Source organism: Rana temporaria, chromosome 6, assembly GCF_905171775.1.
Source record: "Rana temporaria chromosome 6, aRanTem1.1, whole genome shotgun sequence".
NCBI classification, from domain to species: domain Eukaryota; kingdom Metazoa; phylum Chordata; class Amphibia; order Anura; family Ranidae; genus Rana; species Rana temporaria.
In genome coordinates, this window is record NC_053494.1 from 154,433,926 (window position 1) to 154,457,333 (window position 23,408).

The following is a 23,408-nucleotide window of genomic DNA, read 5'->3' on the forward strand; positions in this document are numbered from 1 at the left end:
CCATTAATTCTTATGATGACATGGATTGTACACTAGGTTGGAAATCTATTCATTGTTGCCCTCTAACTAATGATGTGTTATTTCACAGCCACCGCTCCACTTACCTCCATGGACGATTCGCTTTCACCACTTACAGAGCTCAAGCAGGGGTTTGGTGATTAGAAAGCCATGGCCTTCTTTGGGGATGGATCAGAGTGACTCTGAACGGCCATGACCACTTTGATGCAATGTTATAGTTAGGACTGCAGTATACAGAGCACCTTGACGGGGTCTGCAGCTTACACATGCATTTGCAAATGCGTGCAACTAAACCTCTGTTTTTAATGCACACTGTTAGACAGGTGAATTTGGTTGGTTGCTGATTGGTTGGTAAGTTTGAGCCTGGATATTCTATGTTTTTGTACATGACCACGTTTTCCAAATCACAATCGCTCAGATCTGTCCTGCGAGGGGAGTGAAAGTAAGACCCCTTTCACACCGAGGAGTTTTTCAAAAACTCCTGCCCTGCCGTCTCAGTGTGAAAGCCTGAGTGCTTTCACACTGAGGCGATGCGCTGGTGGAACCGCTCCAAAAGTCCTGCCAGCAGCATCTTTGGAGCAGTGAGAGGACTGGTGTTTCTATCGCTAATCCCCATTGAAAACAATGGGACACCGCGACTATAGCGGCGCTATACAGCGAACGCACCTCCACCCCAGTGTGAAAGGAGCCTTAAGAGCAAGAGCAAGACTTGTGGTGTTAGTTTACCTTTTAATTTTAAAAGATGAACTTGCACTTTAATGCTAATTTTTGTGCCCATTACCACACTCCGTATATGTACCGTTTTCATGGATTTCGTTTGTAAATCAGTAAATACTGTTCCTTCTTTATACAATCCAACTCGGTACCTGTATAGTGGTATCTAACTTGGTACATAAATGAACTATACAGTTTTTGCTTTAATGTGTTCTGTCTGACAGTTCATGAAGCAAGTGTCAATCCTCCCGTCACACAGGATGTCAGGGAGGCGGGAAGTAAAGGGAATCTACCCACTGAAAAGCAACCCCAATAAAAAACAGAAGTATTAACTCTAGCTCATTCCACTTAAAACTGAAAGGAAAGGTTTTCCTGGAGTTTCACTGTGCACAAAAAATACACTGCGGATCCTTAGTGCGTGTTTTTTATATTTTTTTTTATCCAAACAAAGCTGTATGTTATGATATATGTGTCGATGCACAGCTCTAACAAATAAAAAAAAAAAAAAAAAAAAAAGAAGAAAAGCTCCTGAATCCGCTGTCTTGCGTATGGACCACATTTAATGATATGCGCATGTAAACGTTTGTGCCAGTTACATGCGTACAGTATTTAGTGTAAATGTATGCTACTGCCCCAAATACAAATTCGAAACTGGGCAACTGAACTCCCTGCATCCTAGCAACTGAGGATACTAGTCAGCCTGCCTTCTAGCACCCTATATGACTGGGATCGACAGCGCCATCGCAACAAAGAACGTCAGGCGCCAAAAGGCCATCTGCATCCTCTTTGCGCTGTACTTTCTATGGATGTAAAGATTAGCACAAACATTCTATGCGTTAGTGTACAGATAAGATTTTTTACGTTGGATCTGGCTGCCAGCAAGAACCTCTGTAAAATCATGTGGCCATGTGCATGACATGAGCCCTAACTTTCAGTTCCCTGACATGAAAGCATACTATTTTAATTAGAAATACTGTACACAACTCTATTTTCGTAAAATATTTTAGCAATTATTTTATCCTAACATTCTAGACTATCAGCTGTGTCTCAGGTATGGGAAAGGCGGCACCTGTTCTAGTATAATCCAGAGACACATTCCCTGTGAAACACACTGTACAAAACAGCTTCTATTAACTGCCCTGTCAGCAAACATATCAGGCAATACATAAAACTGTCACTTACCCTTCGGAAAGCCTGCTGGATTAGTCTGTTCATCCAGGGACGCTCCCAGTGGCGTTCTGAAAAAAAAAAAGAAAAAAAGAAAAACACCGGTTTGTCCAATTTAGTTAAGGAACTGAACAAAAAATGGTTTCACATCCTTCCTCTGTTACCCATATTATGTAAAAGATACAAAGGGTGGGGGCCAAACATTTCTGTAGAAACTGCAAATTGGGAAAGACTAAAAAGAAGAAGAAGAAGAAAAAAAAAAAACACAGCATTCTCTACACACGCACACACATTGTATGCAACACAAACCCTGGTGGGATTCCCGGTTTCTATTAGCTCTCTTACTTGGCATGATGGCACCAACGGCTTTGGGATCCAGGCTTCCACGATATCAGCTACCAAAAGAAAGCTTCTTTCTTATGCAAGTCTCTCCTTAAAAGTGATTGTGAAGGTTTTTTTTTTTTTTTTTAATAATATGTTGTACTTTCCTGCTCTGTGCAAGGGTTTTGCACAGAGCAGCCTCAATCCTCCCTTTCTATGGTCCCCCAGCGACTCTCCTGGCCCCTCCTCTTCATTGGATGCCCCCACGGAGAGCCGCTTTCAATGGGGGCACCCGTGCAGGCACGCTCCCGAGTCCTCGGTCCACTCCATTGACACAGAGGGCAGGCCCGCCCTGGCTCTCGTTTCACTGGATTTGATTGACAGCAGCAGGAGACAATGGCTCTCACAGCTATCAATCTATCAAATGAGGACCTGAGAGAGCAGCTAAGAGCTGCTGGGCTCGTCGCTGGAACTATCAGGTTCAGGTAAGGAAAAGGGTGGCTCTGGGGGGCATCGGCACCACAGAAGGTTTTTCACATTGCATACAATGTATTACGGTGAAAATACATTAAACTTTACAACGCCTTTAAGCCGGCCATAGATGGCTCGAATCTCAGCCAGTTCAGCATGGACCAGCCGAGATTCAAATCATGTATGGGCAGGCTGATCAATCAACTTGGATACAACCAGCATGTTAGGTTTTGAGGCTATAGCCGCTAACAATAATCACATGTGTGCAAATTTGGAGTAACTCTGCATAGAAACCAATTAGCTTCCAGGTTTTATTGCCAAAGCTTCACTGAACAAGCTGAAGTTAGAAGCCGATTGGCTACCATGCATAGCTGCACTAGATTCTGACTACATCCCAAATCTACCCATCTATACTCCTGGCCTCGCTGCACCCCACCAACCCAAACCCTCCCCTCTACCAGAACACAATAGCTCCACGGGAGGCATTCAAGTGATTTTTCTGTCCTGTAACCTGTGGCTGCAGGACAGAAAACCACACCATTTATGGACAGCTTTATGTTCTTCCTGTTTTAGGCAGGTGAACGACTTTAAGGCCTCATGCACACTGGACATATTTTGACAGCTGCTGTTTTTGGCTGTAGACGTTTTTTTTCCTACAGTCATTAAACTCTACATCACATTATTCTTTATGTCCATGCACACACAGGCCGTTAGCAGTTTTGGGCAGTGGCATTTTTGAGCAGTAAAAGAACCCCCAAAACTATTGGGTTCCGAGATGTTTTTCAGCTGTAAAAATGCTCTAACGCTGACAAACGTCGATAAACGCGGCTCACCAGCATTTTTGGATGCTACAACGCCAACACAGAAAACCGCTATTGCAAAAATTTTGAAAAACTCACTGCAAAGCTACTGGCGTTTTTATAAAATTATTTGAATGCCCAGTGTGCATGAGGCCTAAAGACCAACCGTACCTTATGATACAGCAATTTCTACTAAAACCATTTTGTAAAGATACCTTTCCATTTCAATCTGCAAATACCAACCCGCTGGTACTGCCTCTTTGCAAAATGGAAAACTGGATCATTTTGTACACTCTTGCTAAAACAATCCCCCAAAATTGAATGTTATGCTTATGTTATTGCTTGCCTGGCAGTCATGAGGAAAGATGGTCCGCAAACTCTTTGCTTGCGCTTTAAAATCTTCAAAATTTTTTGATTCTCCATAAAAAATACATGAGACAGACAGCAAATATAAATGCGTTTCACAGCCTTGATCACTACCTTGAACAAGGCTGAAATGCGTTTACATTTGCTGTCGGTTTCTGTGTCTTTTATGGAGAATCAATACATTTTGAAGATTTTAAAGAGCAAGCAAGGAGTTGTAGGCCATCTTTTCTCATGATTGCCTTTCCGTACCAAGGTAGCCTTGAAAAAAAATAAAATAAAAATGTAATCTTATTAGGTAGTAGCACCCTACCGCTGCTCTAACTTATCAAGTTATAGTCAGCCCTCCAAAAGAGTGGGGTTAGCTTTGGAGAGGCACTGGAAAAGAACAAATACATTTCTAAAACGATGTGGATCCTGATACTTTGATTTTAACAGATCGCTTAAATCAGGCACGTTCAAAGGCCGGCCCACGGGCCAATCGAGGCCCGGTTTCGGACGGCCCGCCTGGTCATTTTTACATGCATGTCTTTTGTGGCCCCCAACGAATCCCCGAGCGCCGGGGGCCACAAAAGAAATACATGATGGCTGCCTTGGAGGAGGCGGGACGAGCGCTTTGCACACAGGAGTACTTCCTGTTTACACAGCAACCTGTGTAAACAGCGTCTCCTGCGCTGCCATTGGACAGCTGCTCTGTCCATCACAGGAGGCCAGACTTTCGATTAAAGAGGCCGCCGATAAAACAGGAAATTCTCATGTATGTCTGTTGGCGCTCATCCCGCCCCCTCCCTGTCTCCTCCAATTCTGCAGATGAATGAATCAGTCTGCAATAGTGGGTCTGCATTCAGGGCAAGGGGGGTGCTGCATTCAGGGCAAGGGGGTGCTGCATTCAGGGCAAGGGGGGTGCTGCATTCAGGGCAAGGGGGGTGCTGCATTCAGGGCACTTGTGAGGTTGTATTGATGGGCAGTGATCCTTATTTTGATTCACAGTTCTTTATTTAAAATGTAAGATTTTTTTAAAGTGAATGCAGTATATCCAAACAACACGCCTGAGCTCATCTCTTCACCACACACAGCCGCAAAGGCAAGAGAATTCTTGTTGGGCATTGTGTATTAGTGCTCGAACGAACACACTTAGACCGATTTTTAATGGTTCGCAGAATGTCAAGCAAAATGGTCGGCCCTCACGTATGTTCACTTCATCAAATCTGGCCCGCTTTGAAAAAAAAGTTTGGACACCCCTGGCTTAGATGGAGAATAATAAAATGCACTCCTCCCAAATAGTACTCAGTTTTAGAAAGGCCACCCCATAAGGAAATTTTTTTCATGAGTACTGAAAGACAAGATCCTGAAGAAAAGTGTGCTGGAATCCTCAAAATGTACACAGTTATTTTTTCCCCTGGCAAAACTGGAATTTCACATTAACAGCACTGTATAAATATTTGAAAATTCTCCTTCCACTTGCGTGAAAAGCTCCAGCTCACTTAGGGTAGACTACATATTCGCAATGTGTGACTTTTTACAGACCAGAAACAAGACCAGATGAAAGTCCCAATGATGGGCAAAGCTAACATATATACATACATGACCTAATGAATGTCCATAGCTTGGTAACAGGTTCAGGCCTGTTCAAGTATTTATACCTGTCTGACATCCATAGCCGCAGGCAACGTGTGGCTTTCATCCTCAGATTTTACATACAGAAGAAACACTAAATTCATGTTCCCCGATAACTCATCTCGCCCAGTGATTTGGCAGCCTACCAGCCTCCTAATTTTTAACATAAAACAGGGAAACAGCCAATGATGGTGTCAATACATGCATATTATTTGGTTTACTTGCCAAAGAAAAATGTGGTACGTTAAATGTACCCACCACCACTGCACTACATGCTAGGAGACAACCATATCTTCTGGTTCAGACCTCAGGGTCAAATCTCTGCCTTATTTTTGGGCCTCATAAGTGGGGCTTACTAGAAGAAAAAGGGATTTTTAATACAGCTTACCTGTAAAATCATTTTCTTGGAGTACATCACGGGACACAGAGCGGCATATTCATTACTATATGGGTTATATGGAGTACCTTCAGGTGTTGACACTGGCAATCTCAAACAGGAAATGCCCCTCCCTATATAACCCCCTCCCATAGGAGGAGTACCTCAGTTTTGTAGCAAGCAGTATGCCTCCCAAAATGGTCCCCAAAAAGAGGGGTGGGAGCTCTGTGTCCCGTGATGTACTCCAAGAAAAGGATTTTACAGGTAAGCTGTATTAAAAATCCCTTTTTCTTTATCGTACATCACGGGACACAGAGCGGCATATTCATTACTATATGGGATGTCCCAAAGCAATGCTCACAATGAGGGGAGGGAGAACATCTCCAAGACAAAAGGATTTAATTTAGAGAAATACTCAAATCATAATAAATCCAACTTAGTTGAGAAAAATAATCTTAAATTTTAAATTTAACTCAAAAAAGAGGAGCCCCCGGAATCCGAGGGTCTCAAACTGCAGCCTGCAGCACTGCCTGCCCAAAGGCTGTATCAGACTTCCTTCTTACGTCCAACTGGTAGAATTTTGTAAACGTGTGGACAGAAGACCAGGTTGCCGCCTTGCAAACTTGAGCCATAGAGATCTGGTGGTGTGCTGCCCAGGAGGCGCCCATGGCCCTAGTAGAATGAGCCTTTAATGATACTGGAGGAGGCAACCCTTTCAAGCCGTAGGCCTGAGTGATTAATTGCTTAATCCACCTAGAAATGGTGGACTTTGCAGCTGCCTGCCCCTTCTTGGGCCCATCCGGTAATATGAACAGCACATCTGTTTTCCGGATCTTCTTTGTAGCTTTAAGATAGGCCTTCATGGCCCTGACGATATCCAAGGTATGCAGCAACCCTTCCTTTCTGGAAGTAGGTTTAGGGAAGAAGGATGGTAATACCAAATCCTGGTTCAAATGAAAACTGGATACAACCTTCGGTAGGAAGGAAGGATGAGGGCGGAGAACGACACTGTCCTTATGAAAAATAAGATATGGTTCCTTACAGGATAAGGCCGCCAGTTCCGATACTCTTCTTGCGGAAACTATGGCGACCAAAAATACTAACTTTCTTGTCAGTAAAACCAAAGGAATTTCAGCCAACGGCTCAAACGGTTGTTTCTGTAAACTTGACAGAACAAGGTTTAAATCCCACGGGCAAAGCGGGGATTTAACTGGAGGTTTAATACGTAAGACCCCTTGAAGGAAGGTCTTAACCAGCGAGTGGGTGGCCAGCGGCCGCTGAAACCACACTGACAGAGCAGAAATCTGTCCTTTGATTGTGCTTAATGCCAATCCTTTATCCACTCCTAGCTGGAGAAAACTTAATACTCTATCGATGGTAAATTTGCGAGAAAGCCATCGCTTGGACTCACACCAGCCTACATAGGCCTTCCAGACCCTGTAATAAATCACCCTAGAGACCGGTTTCCTGGCTCTGATTAGGGTAGAGATTACTTTCTGAGACAGACCTCTACCCCTGAGAATCAGGGATTCAGCTTCCAGGCCGTCAAATTTAGATGCCGTAAGGCAGGGTGGAGGATCGGACCTTGCGATAGCAGGTCTGGCCGTAGAGGAAGAGTCCAAGGGTCTCCCACTACCATCCTTAAGATTAGTGAGTACCATGCCCTTCTGGGCCATGCTGGAGCTACCAGGATGACTGGTATGTGCTCCACCCGGATCCTGCGCAGCAGGCGGGGTAGTAACTGGAGCGGGGGAAACGCATAAAGAAGTTTGAACCGATGCCAAGGGCAAACCAACGCATCGGTTCCGCAGGCCATCGGATCCCTTGAGCGGGACATGAACCTGTCTAGCTTCTTGTTGAGTCTCGATGCCATGATATCCACGTCCGGCACTCCCCATCTTTGGCAGAGTGCTTGAAAGATTTGTGGATGCAGAGACCATTCCCCCGGCAAAAGAGTCTGGCGGCTTAAGAAGTCCGCCTGAAAGTTGTCCACTCCTGGAATGAATATTGCCGATATGCAGGGCACATGAGCCTCTGCCCATAGGAGAATCAAGCTCACCTCTCTCTGAGCGGCTTGACTCCTGGTTCCCCCTTGGTGATTTATGTATGCCACGGCCGTGGCATTGTCTGATTGAATTCTCACCGGGAACCCCTGCAATTTTGACGTCCAAGCCCTGAGGGCTAGTCGAGCAGCTCTGAGCTCCAAGATGTTGATGGGCAACTGCTTCTCTGGCGTTGCCCAAGTACCTTGGCGAGTGCAACCATCCAAAATTGCTCCCCAGCCCGTCAGGCTGGCGTCTGTGGTCACTATCTTCCAAGCCACTGGGCTGAAAGACTTCCCCTTCAGTAGATTCTGAGGGTCTAACCACCAACACAGACTTTGTCGGACTCTTGATGAGAGCGGCAACGGGATATCCAAGGCCTGTGGCCTTCTGCTCCATGCTGACAGGATGGCTGCCTGCAGGATGCGAGTGTGGCTCTGGGCGTATGGTACCGCCTCGAATGTGGCCACCATCTTGCCTAGTAACCTCATACATAGGCGAATAGTCGGTTCCTTCTTGCTTAGAACCAGTAGGATTAATTCCTTGATGGCTTTGACCTTCCTCAGAGGTAGAAACACTCTTTGTTGTTCTGTGTCTAATCTCATGCCGAGATATTCCAACTGCCTTGTGGGCAGGAAAGCTGACTTTTCTCGATTTAGGACCCAGCCGAACTTCTCGAGGTATTGGACCGTGAGGGCCACTGCTCGCTCCAAGCCGGGAGACGAGTGATCTATGACTAGGAGGTCGTCCAGGTATGCTAGGATCGTGACCCCTTGGATCCTTAGTTTGGCTAGGATTGGAGCTAGGACCTTCGTGAACACCCGGGGGGCCGTAGCCAACCCGAAGGGAAGCGCCACGAATTGGAAGTGACGCGAAGCCACCATGAAGCGTAGATATTTTTGATGTGGCTGATAAATTGGAAGATGAAGGTAGGCATCCTTTATGTCTATGGACGCCATGAAGTCGTCCTTTTGGAGTGTGGTAGCTGCTGACCGCACGGATTCCATCCGAAATGAGCGGATCTTTAGGTATGTATTTACCATCTTTAGGTCCAAAATTGGCCTGACATCTCCATTGGACTTCGGGATGATGAATAGGTTGGAGTATGATTTAATGCCGACATTAATGCGGCTCCTTTCTCCGGATCGTTTGGAATCCTCGACTCCTGGAAATGAAGAGGAGGAAACCTTAGGAAATCTAATTTGTAGCCCGTGGCCACGGAAGACCGTACCCACTCGTCGGGAATGCTGGCTTCCCAACCCTCTGAAAAGAGTCGCAGCCTTCCCCCCACCTTCGTGGGTGGGGGCGCCCCTTCATAAGGTCGGCTTGGGGGCTGGTTTTGCTGGTTTGCGAACCCACTGCTTTCTGCCTCTAGCAGCCTGTCCTTGTGATATGCTGTTGAAGCCGAAGTTTGCTTTCGCAGGAGGCCGTCGATACTGTTTGGCATTAGAGGGCCCCTGCCCAGGGGAGTACTGTCGTTTAAACGCAGGCCCCTGAAACTTCTTCTTAGTTGGCAAGAGAGTACTTTTGCCATTTGAAATGGTTTGAATGTATTTATCTAGGTCTTCTCCGAAGAGTCGTCCTCCATGGAAGGGGAACCCTACCAGGAGCTTCTTGCATGGGGGCTCGGCCTCCCAGCTTTTTAACCATAAGAGTCTTCTCATATGGATAAGGGATAACGATAAACGTGACGCTTGCTGGATAGAATCCTTAATTGCGTCTACTGTAAAACATATGGCCCTAGGGACATCCGAAAATTCTTCTGCCTGCTGGGCAGGAATAAGTTTAAGCATCTGCTTAACTTGATCCGATAATGCTTGAGCAACCCCAATCGCAGCCACAGCTGGCTGTACTACTGCCCCTGCAGTAGTGAAGGAGTTCTTAAGTAGTGCTTCCAAGCGTTTATCAACTGGATCCTTGAATACCTGTATGTTTTCTACAGGGCATGTTAATGATTTGTTAATACATGAGATGGCTGCGTCCACTGCAGGAGTAGCCCATTTCTTGGAAAATTTATCTTCCATAGGATATAGGGCAGAGAATCTTTTAGGTGGTAAGAAGATTTTATCTGGCTTGTTCCAATCTTGGAACAAAACTCCCTCTAGTAGAGGGTGGATCGGAAATACTGCATTGCTTTGAGGCGCCCTCAGTGAGCCCAAAGCTGAAACCGTAGATACCTGGAGATCTGGTACTGGCAAGTTGAATGCATTATGGACCAAGTCCGTTAAGGCTTGAATCCACCAGCTCTCCCCTTGGGAGACTGCTCCAGACTCCTCTGTATCCGGATCTTCGATCCCTGAACCTACTTGGTCCTTGTCCAAGAGGTCGTCCAATTCCCCTGAGGAAAGGACCTCCTCTTCTGAGGGTCCGCGCTCGGGCGACGGAGATCTAATCCGTTTACTGCCCCGCATAGCTGTGGCTATCATTTTTCCCATTCTTTTCTCCATCTCTCTTAAAGAGGTGAGTAATACCTCGTCCGTGACCATCTTAGGGTTGGACTGACCCGCGCCAGCTCCAGCCCCAGATCCCGATGGCCCCAAGGCTCCCTGTGGGGAAAGCAGCGGCATAGCTTTGTCCGAGACCTCAGACTCTCTGGGGGAATCCCCACCTCTTGTACCCTCTGACCCGGATGCCATGGTACAATACCGAGGTACACCTGCTACCTATTGGTATTTGGAACTATAAAAGTTAATTGCCCAAACACCTGTTTGGGGGATAAAAAATGCTTCCTCTCCCCTAGATGACTTTTCTTTATTTTTTTTTTTATTTTTTTTTCGTTTTTTGTTTCAAATCCAGGAAAGAAAAAACATTCTGTCCCCCTGAGTAGTATTGCAAAGAAAAAATTTTGAGATGGAAAAGAAACAGCCTATTTCTAGGCTTGAAAACAGTCTTCTGAAGACTGCAATATCCTTTCTGGCCACTGTGTGTCCTCGGCGCCCCGTGCTGCCGCTCTGGTCTTTCCTCCCCAGTTCCAAAGTATTGAATGAGCTGTATGGAACAAACAAGGAAGAGCCGCCCCTTCCTTAAGCCACTGACCCGCCCTTACCCCCCCAGCAATCTCAAACAGGAAATGCCCCTCCCGACCGGGGGGGGGGGGGGTTGGGAGGAAGGGACCTCTCTGCTCCAGCAAACTGCAGCCTGCAGCCTGGAACCACGAGGAGGTCAGCGTTTTGCCTGCTTTGCAGGCTCTGAGGAGGAAGACTGAATGGAGCATCGCCTGGAGGCTTGCAGGTAAGCACAGCTCTCTGACACACACATATACTTTTATATCACACAGGCCCCACTCAATGCTTTTCCAACACTACAAGGGAGGTCACATCTTATGGGGAATAATACATATAGAGCCATCCTATCTTTATGATATGTGACTAGTTTGCCAGATGCAGTGCATAACTTTAGGCATGTCCCCTGTGACCCCCCAGAAAAAACCTGCTAAGAACCAAGTTCCGCAAGTTTTCCCCTCACTTACCTGCTCCATGCCGCAGGACTTTGCCAAGCAAGAGGCCCAATCTTCCCCCATCTCCGTGGGGATGTCTAGACCTTCAGGCCCTGGGTTCCTATGAAGGATCCACTGTCCTGGGCCCATATAGCACCCTGGCAACAGAAAACATTAGGCACCCAAAGGTTTTCTAAGTTCTGGGCCCAGGGTCCAGCTCTCTAAAAAGAAAAGCATTATGGGCTATACCCCAAGGGTTTGGGGTCCGGTTACTGACCACTTTAGCGCTGAGGCTTTTTTGGACAGAACCGGTAGCTCACCTAATCCCAAGGATGCGGAGGCAAGCTAAACCATGACTAACACCTAAGACACTGGCGTAAAAACTGAGGTACTCCTCCTATGGGAGGGGGTTATATAGGGAGGGGCATTTCCTGTTTGAGATTGCCAGTGTCAACACCTGAAGGTACTCCATATAACCCATATAGTAATGAATATGCCGCTCTGTGTCCCGTGATGTACGATAAAGAAAAGCAATGCAGTGTGATGAAAGTGCCTGCTATGTAGCATAAGGTTTTTTTTGCCCCTTTCACAGGTTTTCAAGCCAACTTGTTTCCATAGAGTGAAAAAACAACAACAAAAAAAACACAGACATGATCCAACAGTTGATCATAGGCAAACTAGCTTTGCGTGCAAGGCCTCTATGTATATTCAGTCGTTATGTACAGAAATCAAAGAACACACAAGACTGTATAAGCAATAAACAAATAAAAAACTCTATTAGGTCAATGCAACAAGTTGCACAAGTTTGTCTTTTATTGATTATCATAATTTTTCTAATTTAAGATTTCAGTTAAATTTTCAAGATTTTATTGTTGTCCATGTCCCTACCAGGAAGACTATCCCCATTGGTCTTTGTGACCGCTTTCACCAGGACACATAGGAAATCTAAAATTGTATAGTTCTCATTAGAACAGGATGCATTGGGAAATCTTTCAATGGAAAAAGCTGTTCTGTTGACAAACAAATAGAAGGGGCTTTCCCCTTGTTTGGAAAGCTTTCTCCTTACTTATGTCTTCCAAACAGGAAGAGAAATCTGCCCGTGAGACACAGACAGTGGTTGTAAAGGAAAAAGATAGTTTGCCTTAAGGCCCCATTTACACTTGTCCTGCGACTTGGGACTGCAAATCGTACTCCATGATTTCCAATGAGTACCATTCATATTTGCGCTACTTCAAGTCGCTGTGACTTCAACGTTTTTCCTGCACTGCTTTGGTCTGACTGATGCGTTGTGAGGTCCATAGACCTCAAGAATACACAGGCATTGCTTCAAGTCGCATCAAAGTCGTGTGACTTTCTGGTCGCACAAGTGTGAAAGGGGCCTTCTGCGTTAAGGTAAAAAAATCTTTCAATAACAGCGGCGCCTAGCTTCCCCCGCACTCCTTAGGCCCCGGTCCCACATGCGGACCATTTGTTTTATCAGTTGTGTCATGATTTTTCAAAAGAAAAAAAAAAGTTCACATCAGTATTTCATCTGTTTTTCTTATCCGAAAGCTAGGAGCCTTTAACCACTTGAGTCCCGGAGCTATTTTTATGCAAAAAACTGACCGTTTGTCTCCATCCGTTTTTTTAAGAGAATAAAAATAGCGTTTTGATCAGTTAAAAAAAAAACACAAACACGTTTACAGAAGCGGGATGTAAATGAATGGCTATGTTTACAGCCGTTTTTCCATTGAGATGCGTTAATGTCCATTTTTTTTATCTGTCAACAGATGGATGAAAACAGACAAACGGTCCACATGTGTAAAAGGGGCGTAAGCACTTTCTTGACTCCTGTATCAATCCAACGCTATGCCCAGCTTCAGTTTTTCTCTCCCCTCCCCCCCCACTATCACAAGCGTGTCTGAGAACAGGGGGGAGCCATTTGCTCTTACTGCTATTGGTCAAATCATGTAAGGAGGGAGTAGAGGGCCAGGCTGCACTGTGTGTGTCTATCGACATACACAGCCCAGCTTAGGAGTCAGTGGTGGCGCTTCCATAAAGGTCGCACGGGCGCCGCCCCCTCTCTCGTCGCCATAGATGGATTCATGCAATGCATAAATCTACCTATGGTGGCCGCTGTCACCCCCTATTCAGCGGCAGGGTATTTTTTGGAAGCAGCCGATTAGAGCAGTAGGCTCCAATAGGCATCCAAAAAGGTGAACAGCGGGCGCCATGCTGGGCGTTCGCTGTTCACTCAGCAGTGTGTTAGGAAAGTAAATGAATCGCTTTTCTAACACTGAACCGCCTCTCAGTCAATCAGGTGCGTGTTACCCGTCACCCGATTGGCTGACATGACAGGTGCTGTGATTGGACACTGCCTATCAGGAATGCTGCCTGTTTGTTTGCGCCCCCCCAAAAAGTTTGAACACCAGCTGCCACTCTTAGGAGTGAACCTGTGCAGCTTGCTATTGGTGGGGCACGGAAAAGAGGAGGAGTCTAGAGTGACACCGGGGGACCTCAGAAAGGTGGTAAGGGGACGCTCTGTGCAATATCATCTCACAGAGCTGGTTTGTTATTTTAAGGAGAAAAAAACACAACCTTTTACAATCACTTTGTCTACTACTAAGGCCCCATGCACACGAGACGCTATTACAAACGCCTCTAATCTCAGCTTTTCAAAGGCAAAAACCGGCATTTAAAACGCCCGTTTTTGCCACGAATTGCGCGGCGTTTTGCCGCGATTTGCAGCGTTTTACTGCGATTTGCGGCTGTCAGCGTTTATCCCCAAAACACTGTAGACCCTCCCCAAGCTCAGAATCAAACTATTTGTGCCGCGTTTTGCGTCTAAAACGCAAAAGCTGAAAGCTTCTGAACCCCAAATTTTGGGTTTGGAAAAACAGCCCTAAACCCAACTGCTTTGAAACGGCAAAAAAGTGATCGTGTGCATGGACACATAGGATAACATTAAATGTGTTCAGGGGCAGTTGAAAAAAATGCCCAAATGCCTCTGAACTCGAGTTTAGCAGCGTCTCGTGTGCATGGGGCCTAAAGGTTTTGGCTTAAAAATATGTATTTTTGCTTTGCTGAGAAGGATCACTGGAACTTTAATGCACCAATCTCCACAAATCGTACTACTTAATGAACCTGTAGCAAACAAACATTCCTCGCCATCTACAAATAATGTTTTTCTTACCATTACTAAATTATGGAATGTCCTTATCTTATGCAAGACAAAAAATGTCCTTGATTATGGTTCAGGAGAAGATGGCTAATATTGTGAATGATACTAGAATTTTTTTAAAAAGCCTCTAAAGCCTGGGCCCAATACATGAATAAAGCTCTGTTTTTTGAGAGGAGATTCACCATGCATTGAAAAGGGCTTCCAGTTTTTCTAAGTTTCTATTAATTTTTTTCTTACCTTTTTCTCTCTTGCTCAAATTCTTCCTAACTTTTTTCTGTATTTTTGGTTGTCACTGGATCAGAACGATTTGCTTTTGTAATTAATGGCCACTGAAATGTACTATATTTTTAGTACCTTGTGATTACCACCCATTATGTACCACTGCTCAGTTTTTCAATGTTGTCGTATGTATATATGCTTTTTAACGGTTCCACAGTTGTGACTATTACCTTGACGGTCTCGTGAACTGTACTCAAATTTTTTTATGTTTTGATTATTACAGGGTTTAAAGAAAAAAAAAAAAAAGACACACACACACACACACACACACACACACAATTTTACTGCTCGATTTTTATCACCTTTGAAAACATAACTTTGTACAGAAAAATTGTGTTACTTTGTACTTTCAGCAGGTTAAGTTATTCTCCTTAAAGACACCTCACAAATAGCGTCAGTCCAAAGCTCACATTATTTTGAAGGGGCAAAAGCAGTTCAGACCAAGTAATAAAAAAAAAATTGAATAAATGTATAAAATAGCACAATAAAAACCCTACCTGCATTATGCAGCAGTGAACTGACCTTTATAATTTGGTAACTTTACACTATAAACATAAAAGCCCCAGTGGTAACATTATACAGAGTGGTGGATGGGGACAAACATCCAGTGGACATCTCTCATAGCATGCATACCAAATGCCAGTATACGTTTATTTTCTTGCAGTCAGGCATTTCAATATTTGCATACCCCCTGCCCTGTGATGTAACTGGTCACTAACTTAGTAAAGCATTGATATTGCATTAAAGAGGCCAGGTGTAAGGAGGGACAGCCATTCCAAATATTGCTGGGATGTGAAATAGAAAAACCTCTCAGCCAAAATTCTCAGAAAATCCAGAAATCATTAAAGCTTCAATGCAGAACTGTGCACAAGAATCACAAACCACCTAAAAACAAGTCCCCATCTCAGCTGGTAAAACTCTAGTGCAGGCCGTCAGTAACTTCCCATAGACATTTTTTTTGTTAAGCATTTCTTCAGTAGCTTCCTGGTTTCTAGCCCAGGTTAAAATTAAGCGGAGCTCCACCAAAAAAAAAAAAAAAAATCCTGCAAAATATATTTTTTTTATACATACCTGAAGTGCCTGTTGCTAGGCAGATCGTCCTAATCTGCCACTTCCTGATCCACAGTCCATCTTCTTTCTTCTCATCCTCGGCTGCCTCCTGGGGAATGGGGGAGCAGTGTCTTCTGGGACCTTGTGTGTGTGTCCCAGGAGACATCACCCATTCACGTTGCGCGGCTCGCGAATGCGCAGTAGGGAATCGGGCAGTGAAGCTGCAAGGCTTCACTTCCTGATTCCCTCACGGAGGATGGCGGCGGGGCAGCCGAGACCCGAGCGTTTGCTCGGCTTTGGCTGCAGTCATCGCGGGCACCCTGGACAGGTAAGTCTCCTTATTAAAAGTCAGCAGCTACAGTGTTAGTAGCTGCTGACTTTTAATTTATTTTTATTTTTTTAAACCGGACCTCTGCTTTAGGTTATACATTCCAGGAGTCATAATGGGCATTGTTTCATCTAGAGAGAAAAGGCTTTCTCAGCCAAGTACACCCCTCTTGCATACCTGAGCTAAGGGCAGGTGGATTCCAAGAAGTGAATGCTACTATTCATCTACCCTTATGCAGGACAGCCACAGCTAGAAATGCTGGGGGGGGGGGGGGGGGCAATTGCAAAGCGCTTGCTTTGAATATGAAAAATTAAAAAAATTAAATAGTTTGTGGTGCTTAGATATAGTTAAGTCCTGCTTTAAATGGGATGTACCCATACAGCAGAAGCAGGTTCCACCCCTAGTCTATGAGACGCAAGTGCGTAGGTAGTCCGGCACAAGATTTTTACCAGCTGGACTGCAGACATCATAGGGGTTGTAAAGGTAAATGTTTTTTCACCTTAATGGGGGGCGGGGCCGAGTGATACAGTCGGCGGCTATGCCCGCCGCTGTATCACGGGAGCGTGCTCGCAAAAAGAGGAGGAGCCGAGACAGCCGCCGAGGGACCCCAGAAGACAGGGTTAGGCAACGAGCTGCACAGTGGAGGCAAGTATAACATGTTTATTTAAAAAAAAAAAAAACTTTGCCTTTAGTTTTCCTTTAAGTATGGATCTGCTGGGGGGGGGAACCAGATCTATGTATGGAAGGGACTAGGGCAGCGGTTCTCAACTCCTGTCCCCAGGACCCACTAACAGACAGGTGATATAATTTGCTGCAGTACAGAAATACCTTGGACTACGAGCACAATTTGTTTCAGAAGCATGCCTGTAGTCCAAAAGCACTCTTTTTTAAAAAGCGAGTTTCCCCACAGGAAATAATGGAAACTCAGATAATCCGTTCCACAACCACTGCTGATCTGCGGGGTCGCCGGAGACAATCGGAAACACTCAGGAACCAAGTGGAAGTTCTCCCCCTCTCCCCCCCCCCCCCCCCCCCCCTCCAACTTGCAGTCTTCTGAGCCACATCACAGGTCCCAAAAAGCGGTGGGACTATTCACAAAGTACAGCACGGCTCACACAAGCACAGTGGGCACCCGGCTGCCCACAGGTTAATATGCTTGGTGCTGGGGGCCAAAGACCGGTAAAGAAACCGGCTCAGGTGAGGTCGGAACTGGATCTTCGGACAGGTAAGCGTCTGTTTAAATCAGCAGCTACAGTTTTTAGTAGTTTTTAAAGCAATAACTGAAGATCCTCTTTAGAGTGTATTCAATGACTAAAATGTTTTGTTTTAAATTTCAGATATGTATATATACTGCTGGGGAGATTTCCCGTTACTTCCTGTCCTAAGGGCAGAACTGGAAATCTTTCTAAAGTGAACACAATTTCCACTTTCAATCATTGTCATATAAATAAGTGTCCTCTAAACCCCCCACCCCCCTTCCCAACTTTCAGTTCAGGTAAAAGTGGCCACCATGAGAATAGAAGGTGAATCTCCCCAGTAGGTACATAGACAGCAATAAAACATTAAAGCTGCATTAAAACACTGCAAGACAAAGGCATAATGAGTTAGTATGCATAGCATACTAGCTCATTATGAATTACTTTCCTTGCATCGAAGCCTGGCAACGGTCCTTGTACCCCCCCCCCAGCCGTCGACATCTCTCCTGGTGCGACATCCAGGTATAGCGGGCTCTGGCGCTGTGATTGGCCAGGGCCGGTGACTGCACACTGACTGAAACAATTGCACATACGTGCCATTGCTTCAATTTGCTTTAGGGCGCATGTTTCGATGACACAGATGCAGGGGACAGGGTATATCTCCTAAACCAGTGGTCATCAACCCTGTCCTTTAGGGCCCACTAACAGCCAGGTTTGTAAAATAACTGAAATACAACACCACTGATATCATTTGCTGTTCAGTGATTGCAGTATTCTAGTCTGCATCTCCCTAAGGTAATACATAAAACTTGACCTGTTAGTGGGCCCTGAGGACAGGGTTAAGGAGATATCCTATATTGAGCAAGTCTCAATATAGGCTTACCTGTAGCATAAAGTGGTGGTAAAGGGTTTACAATCACTTTAAAAGTCAGCAGCTACAGTATTTGCAGCTGCTGACTTAAAAAAAAAAAAAAAAAAATCTAAAAAGGAGCCTGGGGCTCCTCTTTATCTGATACATTTGCAGGAGACCTTGTTCCTTTGAAGAACATACCATATATACTTGAGTATAAGACGACCCGAATATAAGCCGAGGCACCAAATTTTACCACAAAAAATTGGGAAAACGTTTTGACTCTGCATGCCTCACTGTGCCCATGCCTAAACTGATGTTTAACATGGGAGTCTATGGAAGGGGTGCCTGGCTTTGAAAATAAATAAATAAATAGGTGCTCCCCAGCCGTAGGTCCCCCAGACAACAAACTTTGTAGAGGAGAAATGGGGCTACACGTGTGCCAAGTTTGCGGTCCACTGAACCTACGGCTGGCCGGTACTGGGTCCCCAAAGTCCCGGAGATCAGGCGCAAAAAGGTGACTTGCATACAAGCCGAGGGGGGCATTTTCAGCACAAAAAAAATGTGCCGAAAGACACGGTTTATACTTGAGTATATACGGTACTTACTGAACACATCACCAGGTTAAAATAAAAGAACGCCTAAAAAAAAAAAAAAAAAAAAAAATGCAGCCATCACATCTTATGCCGCGTACACACGATCATTTTTCGGCACGTCCTGTTCCTGTACCCGGTCGCAGGCGCGCTCCCGCGACCCGGTCCGAAGCTCCGGGACCCGCGGACCCGATCGCCGCTGGGGTCCCGCGACCGGTCCACGCAGCTGAAGAACGGGGAGAGCCGCGTGTAAACACAGCTTACCCGTTCTTCACTGTAGCGGCTGCATCGATCATGTCGTCCCTTTTATAGGGGGGCACAATCGATGACATCAATCCTACAGCCACACCCCCTACAGTTGTAAACACACATTAGGTGAAACATAACTCCTTCAGCGCCCTCTTGTGGTTAACTCCCAAACTGCAACTGTCATTTCCACACTAAACAATGCATTTTAAATGCATTTTTTGCTGTGAAAATGACAATGGTCCCACAAATGTGTCAAAATTGTCCGTAGTGTCCGCTATAATGTCGCAGTCACGAAAAAAATAGCTGATCGCCGCCATTAGTAGTAAAAAAAAAAAAAAATTATAAAAATGCAATAAAACTATCCCCTATTTTGTAAACGCTATAAATTTTGCGCAAACCAACCGAAAAAACGATTATTGCGATTTTTTTTACCAAAAATATGTAGAAGAATATGTATCTGCCTAAACTGAGGAAAAAAATGTTTTATATATTTTTGGGGGATATTTATTATAGCAAAAAGTAAAAAATATGTAATTTTTTTCAAAATTGACGCTCTATTTTTGTTTATAGCGCAAAAAATAAAAACCGCAGAGGTGATCAAATACCACCAAAAGAAATCTCTATTTGTGGGAAAAAAAGGATGCCAATTTTGTTTGGGAGCCACATCGCACGACCGCGCAATTGTCAGTTAAAGCGACGCAGTGCCGAAATCGCAAAAAGGGGCAAGGTCCTTTAGTTGCATTTTGGAAAAGCGTGAATCGTCTTTTACTAACACGGAATCAGCTAAAGCAGCCCCAAGGGTGGTGTCATCTGCATGGAACTTCCCCTTTATAGTGCCGTTGTACGTCACCGCGCTTTGCTAGAGCATTTTTTTTAAAACGATGGTGTGTGGGCAACGTCGTTTTAATGATAATGTTGGAAAAACGTTGTTTTTTTCATGCCGAAAAATGATTGTGTGTACGCGGCATAAGTATTGTAAGCTGCAATATAATAAAGTGTTTGCTTTTGGGTTTAATACCACTTTAAGGGTCTAGTTCTTCTCTACTCTATGAACAAAATGTCTTTACCACACACTTTAAATCCCTAAAAAAAAATTGCAGATTTATTTGACTGTAACTAAGCAAGTTATGGCATGATCCTTCACTGCTCAGAATACCTATACAAAGGGGTAATACCTATACATGTAGGTCTTGCCGCTAAAGAGGCTTCCATTGCTAGTTCTGTTGCCAGGTTCTCTTTGGAACAAGTATGCAGATCAGGAAAGTCATAACTTTTGATTTGCATGCTTGTTTATGTAGCGCCTGTGTACTTTCGTACAGGTGCTATGCTTAAATTTAGTGGGCGAATGGGAGAGTTATGTTGCTTCCATTCCTTGATTTTGTTAAAATCAAGACTGGGTTGTTCTGTGGGTCAGTCTGTGCCCCAGAGATGCAGTCTCATCTCTGGGTGGCAGGTGGCGCCAGAGGGGTCCAGGCGGAGCCGCTTTTTCCCAGCAGCCAATTGGAGGAGTTTTCCCTCGCGGGGCATGCTGGGGAGGAGTATTTCTGTGGCGGAGGCCGTTGTTCGGTGTTCTTCGCGGGTTCCTGGTTCCAGGTGCGGCACCCACCTTTAGGGTGTGCGCACATCATGGGCCCCACCATGGCCTACCAGGCCGGGATCGCGTGCTACGCGGAGTTCCTGACTCTGGGCTCTCATAGCCTGGAGCAACCGATGCTGCAAAGGGGCCCCAGTGACTTACTGGGTCCCCACTTCTATTGAGAAGATCCCAAGCTGGGTGCTGTTCAGTGGGGAATCGGTCTGAGGGGAACCCAGAGGCAGGTGATCCAACATGGCTTGAACGAACCACCGGGGATCTGGGCACCGGACACTGACAGGTCACATTCAAGCTGTCAGTCGGTGACCACAAAGACATACTGGGAGGATTTGCTCTACCGTCCTAACTTCCAAGCACTAGTCCTGTGGCAGAGGTCTCATTTGGACATCCAGATCTAATTTAGAGCCAACTCTGTGGCAGAGACCTGTTTTCCTTTCCCAGAAGCTTTAAGTGGCGCTATGGCTGCCAGGCCTGTGAGAGAGGTCTGTCCAGGGGCACTTCACCCGCTCCGGCTGGAGTGGCGACGCATACAACATTATTGCTAAAGGGCAGGATTGCCTTTATTATCCATAGCCTGACACTGTGAAGTTGCTCTACCTTCACCAACCTATCCTGTCTAACTCAAGTTACATGTTGGTCGTGTTTGAAAGGGAAAATAAAGCATTTGAAAACGTCAACCAACGGTCCTGGACATTCTGTTATTGCTCTCAACACTACCCATCACCCCTAGACACAGTGAAGAGGTAACGTAAATACCAGGGCTGTGGAGTCGGAGTCGAGGAGTTGGAGTAAATTTTGGGTACCTGGAGTCGGAAAACAATGCACCGACTCCTACTAAATTTAGATTGGAATAAAAAAAAAAAAAAGCAAGTTTAAATGTCCCAATTCACAAAAAATTATAATTAATGACTTCTCTACTGTAAGAATAAAGACCAATGCATACAGTGCCTCACGTAACCGCAATCTATGTAATGTAACTATACATCAGAGGTAATGTATATACCGTATTTATCGGCGTATACCGCGCACTTTTTTCCCCTTAAAATAAGGGGAAAATCGTGGGTGCGCGATATACGCCGATACCCACTTCCCCCGCTCAGTTTGAATGCCTGCGCCGACATATACCGAGCTCGTGCTCACACATAAACGTCACAGAGCGTGAGCACGAGCGAAGCCGAGCCTGGCCGAATGTAGCCGAGTGTACTGCACTCGGTATATGTCGGCGCAGGCATTCAAACTTTGAATGCAGAGGCAATTCTCTTCCTTAGAACTCTACATTGAATTCATTTGCATTTGCTAAGCCTATAACTACATTTCAAGATTAATATAAACCATTTCTAGGTTTTACAGATTTTGTTTTTGGTTCATTATAGATAAGCTTTGTTTTTGTTCTAAAACAACCAAATAATGTGGTTTGTATTTTTGAACTGGTAAAGATCATGTTCCTGATGTTTAAGCCTGCTGCTACTATCCAGTCACTTGATTGTTTTCATTGTGTTTGTCTTTTGCTTAAACTGTGCAATACAGTAGACTGTTGGCTTCCCAGCCAGTAGTCCTGTGGTAGGTTGTGTTTCTTTCCCTCAAGGAATGTATAAAATACATTCGCATATTAATACAGAGGAGTCGGAAGTACATAAAACTGAGGAGTCGGAACATTTATCTACCGACTCCACAGCCCTGGTAAATACGCCGATCCCAAATCTAATCAGCGGCTCCTCCGGGGGTAGCGCTACGTTTAAAAAGGCTAGCTAGGCAATCAGCATTTTCAGGAGCATAAGTAATCCCAGACTCCATTTCTAAAAGCATTCTTTTAATTTGATACTAAAATTATGAAAGTGTAGGAGCCACTCTTAAGAAAACTTAGTCATTAGGAAAAAAAAAAACACAAGCCTCTCCAGGTCAATCATATGTATTACAAGGTCTTTACCAAACTACACTGCAGCCTGTAATCTGTCCATACACTGATAAGTGACACATGCATTCCAATCAGTTCCCATTTCATTTTTACTAATTGGGAGGCCCCCAGTGTTTTGATGATGAAGTTCAGTTATGAAGTCTGCGATCCTAAAACAGGTTTCTGCAGCCCTTCATTGATCTTGCCTTTCCATGCCATATGCAGGTGTAGACCACTGCCAGGTCATTGAGATTTAGCTGAAAGAAGAGAAATAAAGCCACCGTTCACCATCCCCACCACAGAGAAACGCGCCGAGAACCTTCCTGGAGCCCTGGGAATCCCTGCTCGGTGAAATGTTCTGTTTGTTCCCCTGTGCTGGGAATAGGTAGCAGTGATTGCTTTTTTCTTTTGTCTCACAGGGATATAATAAGAGATAAACTGCTGGGAAAAGCAGAGAGCTCTTCACATGGGCAGGAAATGACACTTCTTGGCCATTATGTACCAGTCACATACCGATTCCTCTCTGCTGCCATGGTTACAAGACGCAACCTTTTGATTTCATCAGTTTTAGGAAGACATAACTGGCTTTATATGAGAGAATGTAATCTGTAATATTGCTTAAATACCGTATATACTTGAGTAGGGCCGAAACAAGTAATCGATTAATCGACAACTAATCGATTATGAAATTAAATCGATTACAATTTTCACAATCGATTAATCGGCCAGTAAAAAAATCAAAAATTAGCCGTTTATAGTACAAAAAAGCAAATCGCTACTGTAAATATTACTTTCACTGTCCCACAGTAAAAAAAATGAACCCCTTATAGTAGCGATTATTTTCTCTTTTTGTACTTATGTTTTTTTAACCCCATTATGTTACTAAACAT

At 44.9% G+C, this 23,408-nt stretch overlaps 1 protein-coding gene across 1 annotated transcript in view; it reads right to left on the reverse strand.

Moving 5' to 3' along the window:
- ITPRID2 (ITPR interacting domain containing 2) overlaps nt 1–23,408 on the reverse strand; it is a 150,657-nt gene that overhangs the window by 91,036 nt on the left and 36,213 nt on the right. Inside the window, exon 3 of the mRNA XM_040357640.1 lies at nt 1,915–1,970. Within this exon, the coding sequence (XP_040213574.1) occupies nt 1,915–1,970 (56 nt within the window). The remainder of the gene's footprint in view (nt 1–1,914; nt 1,971–23,408) is intronic.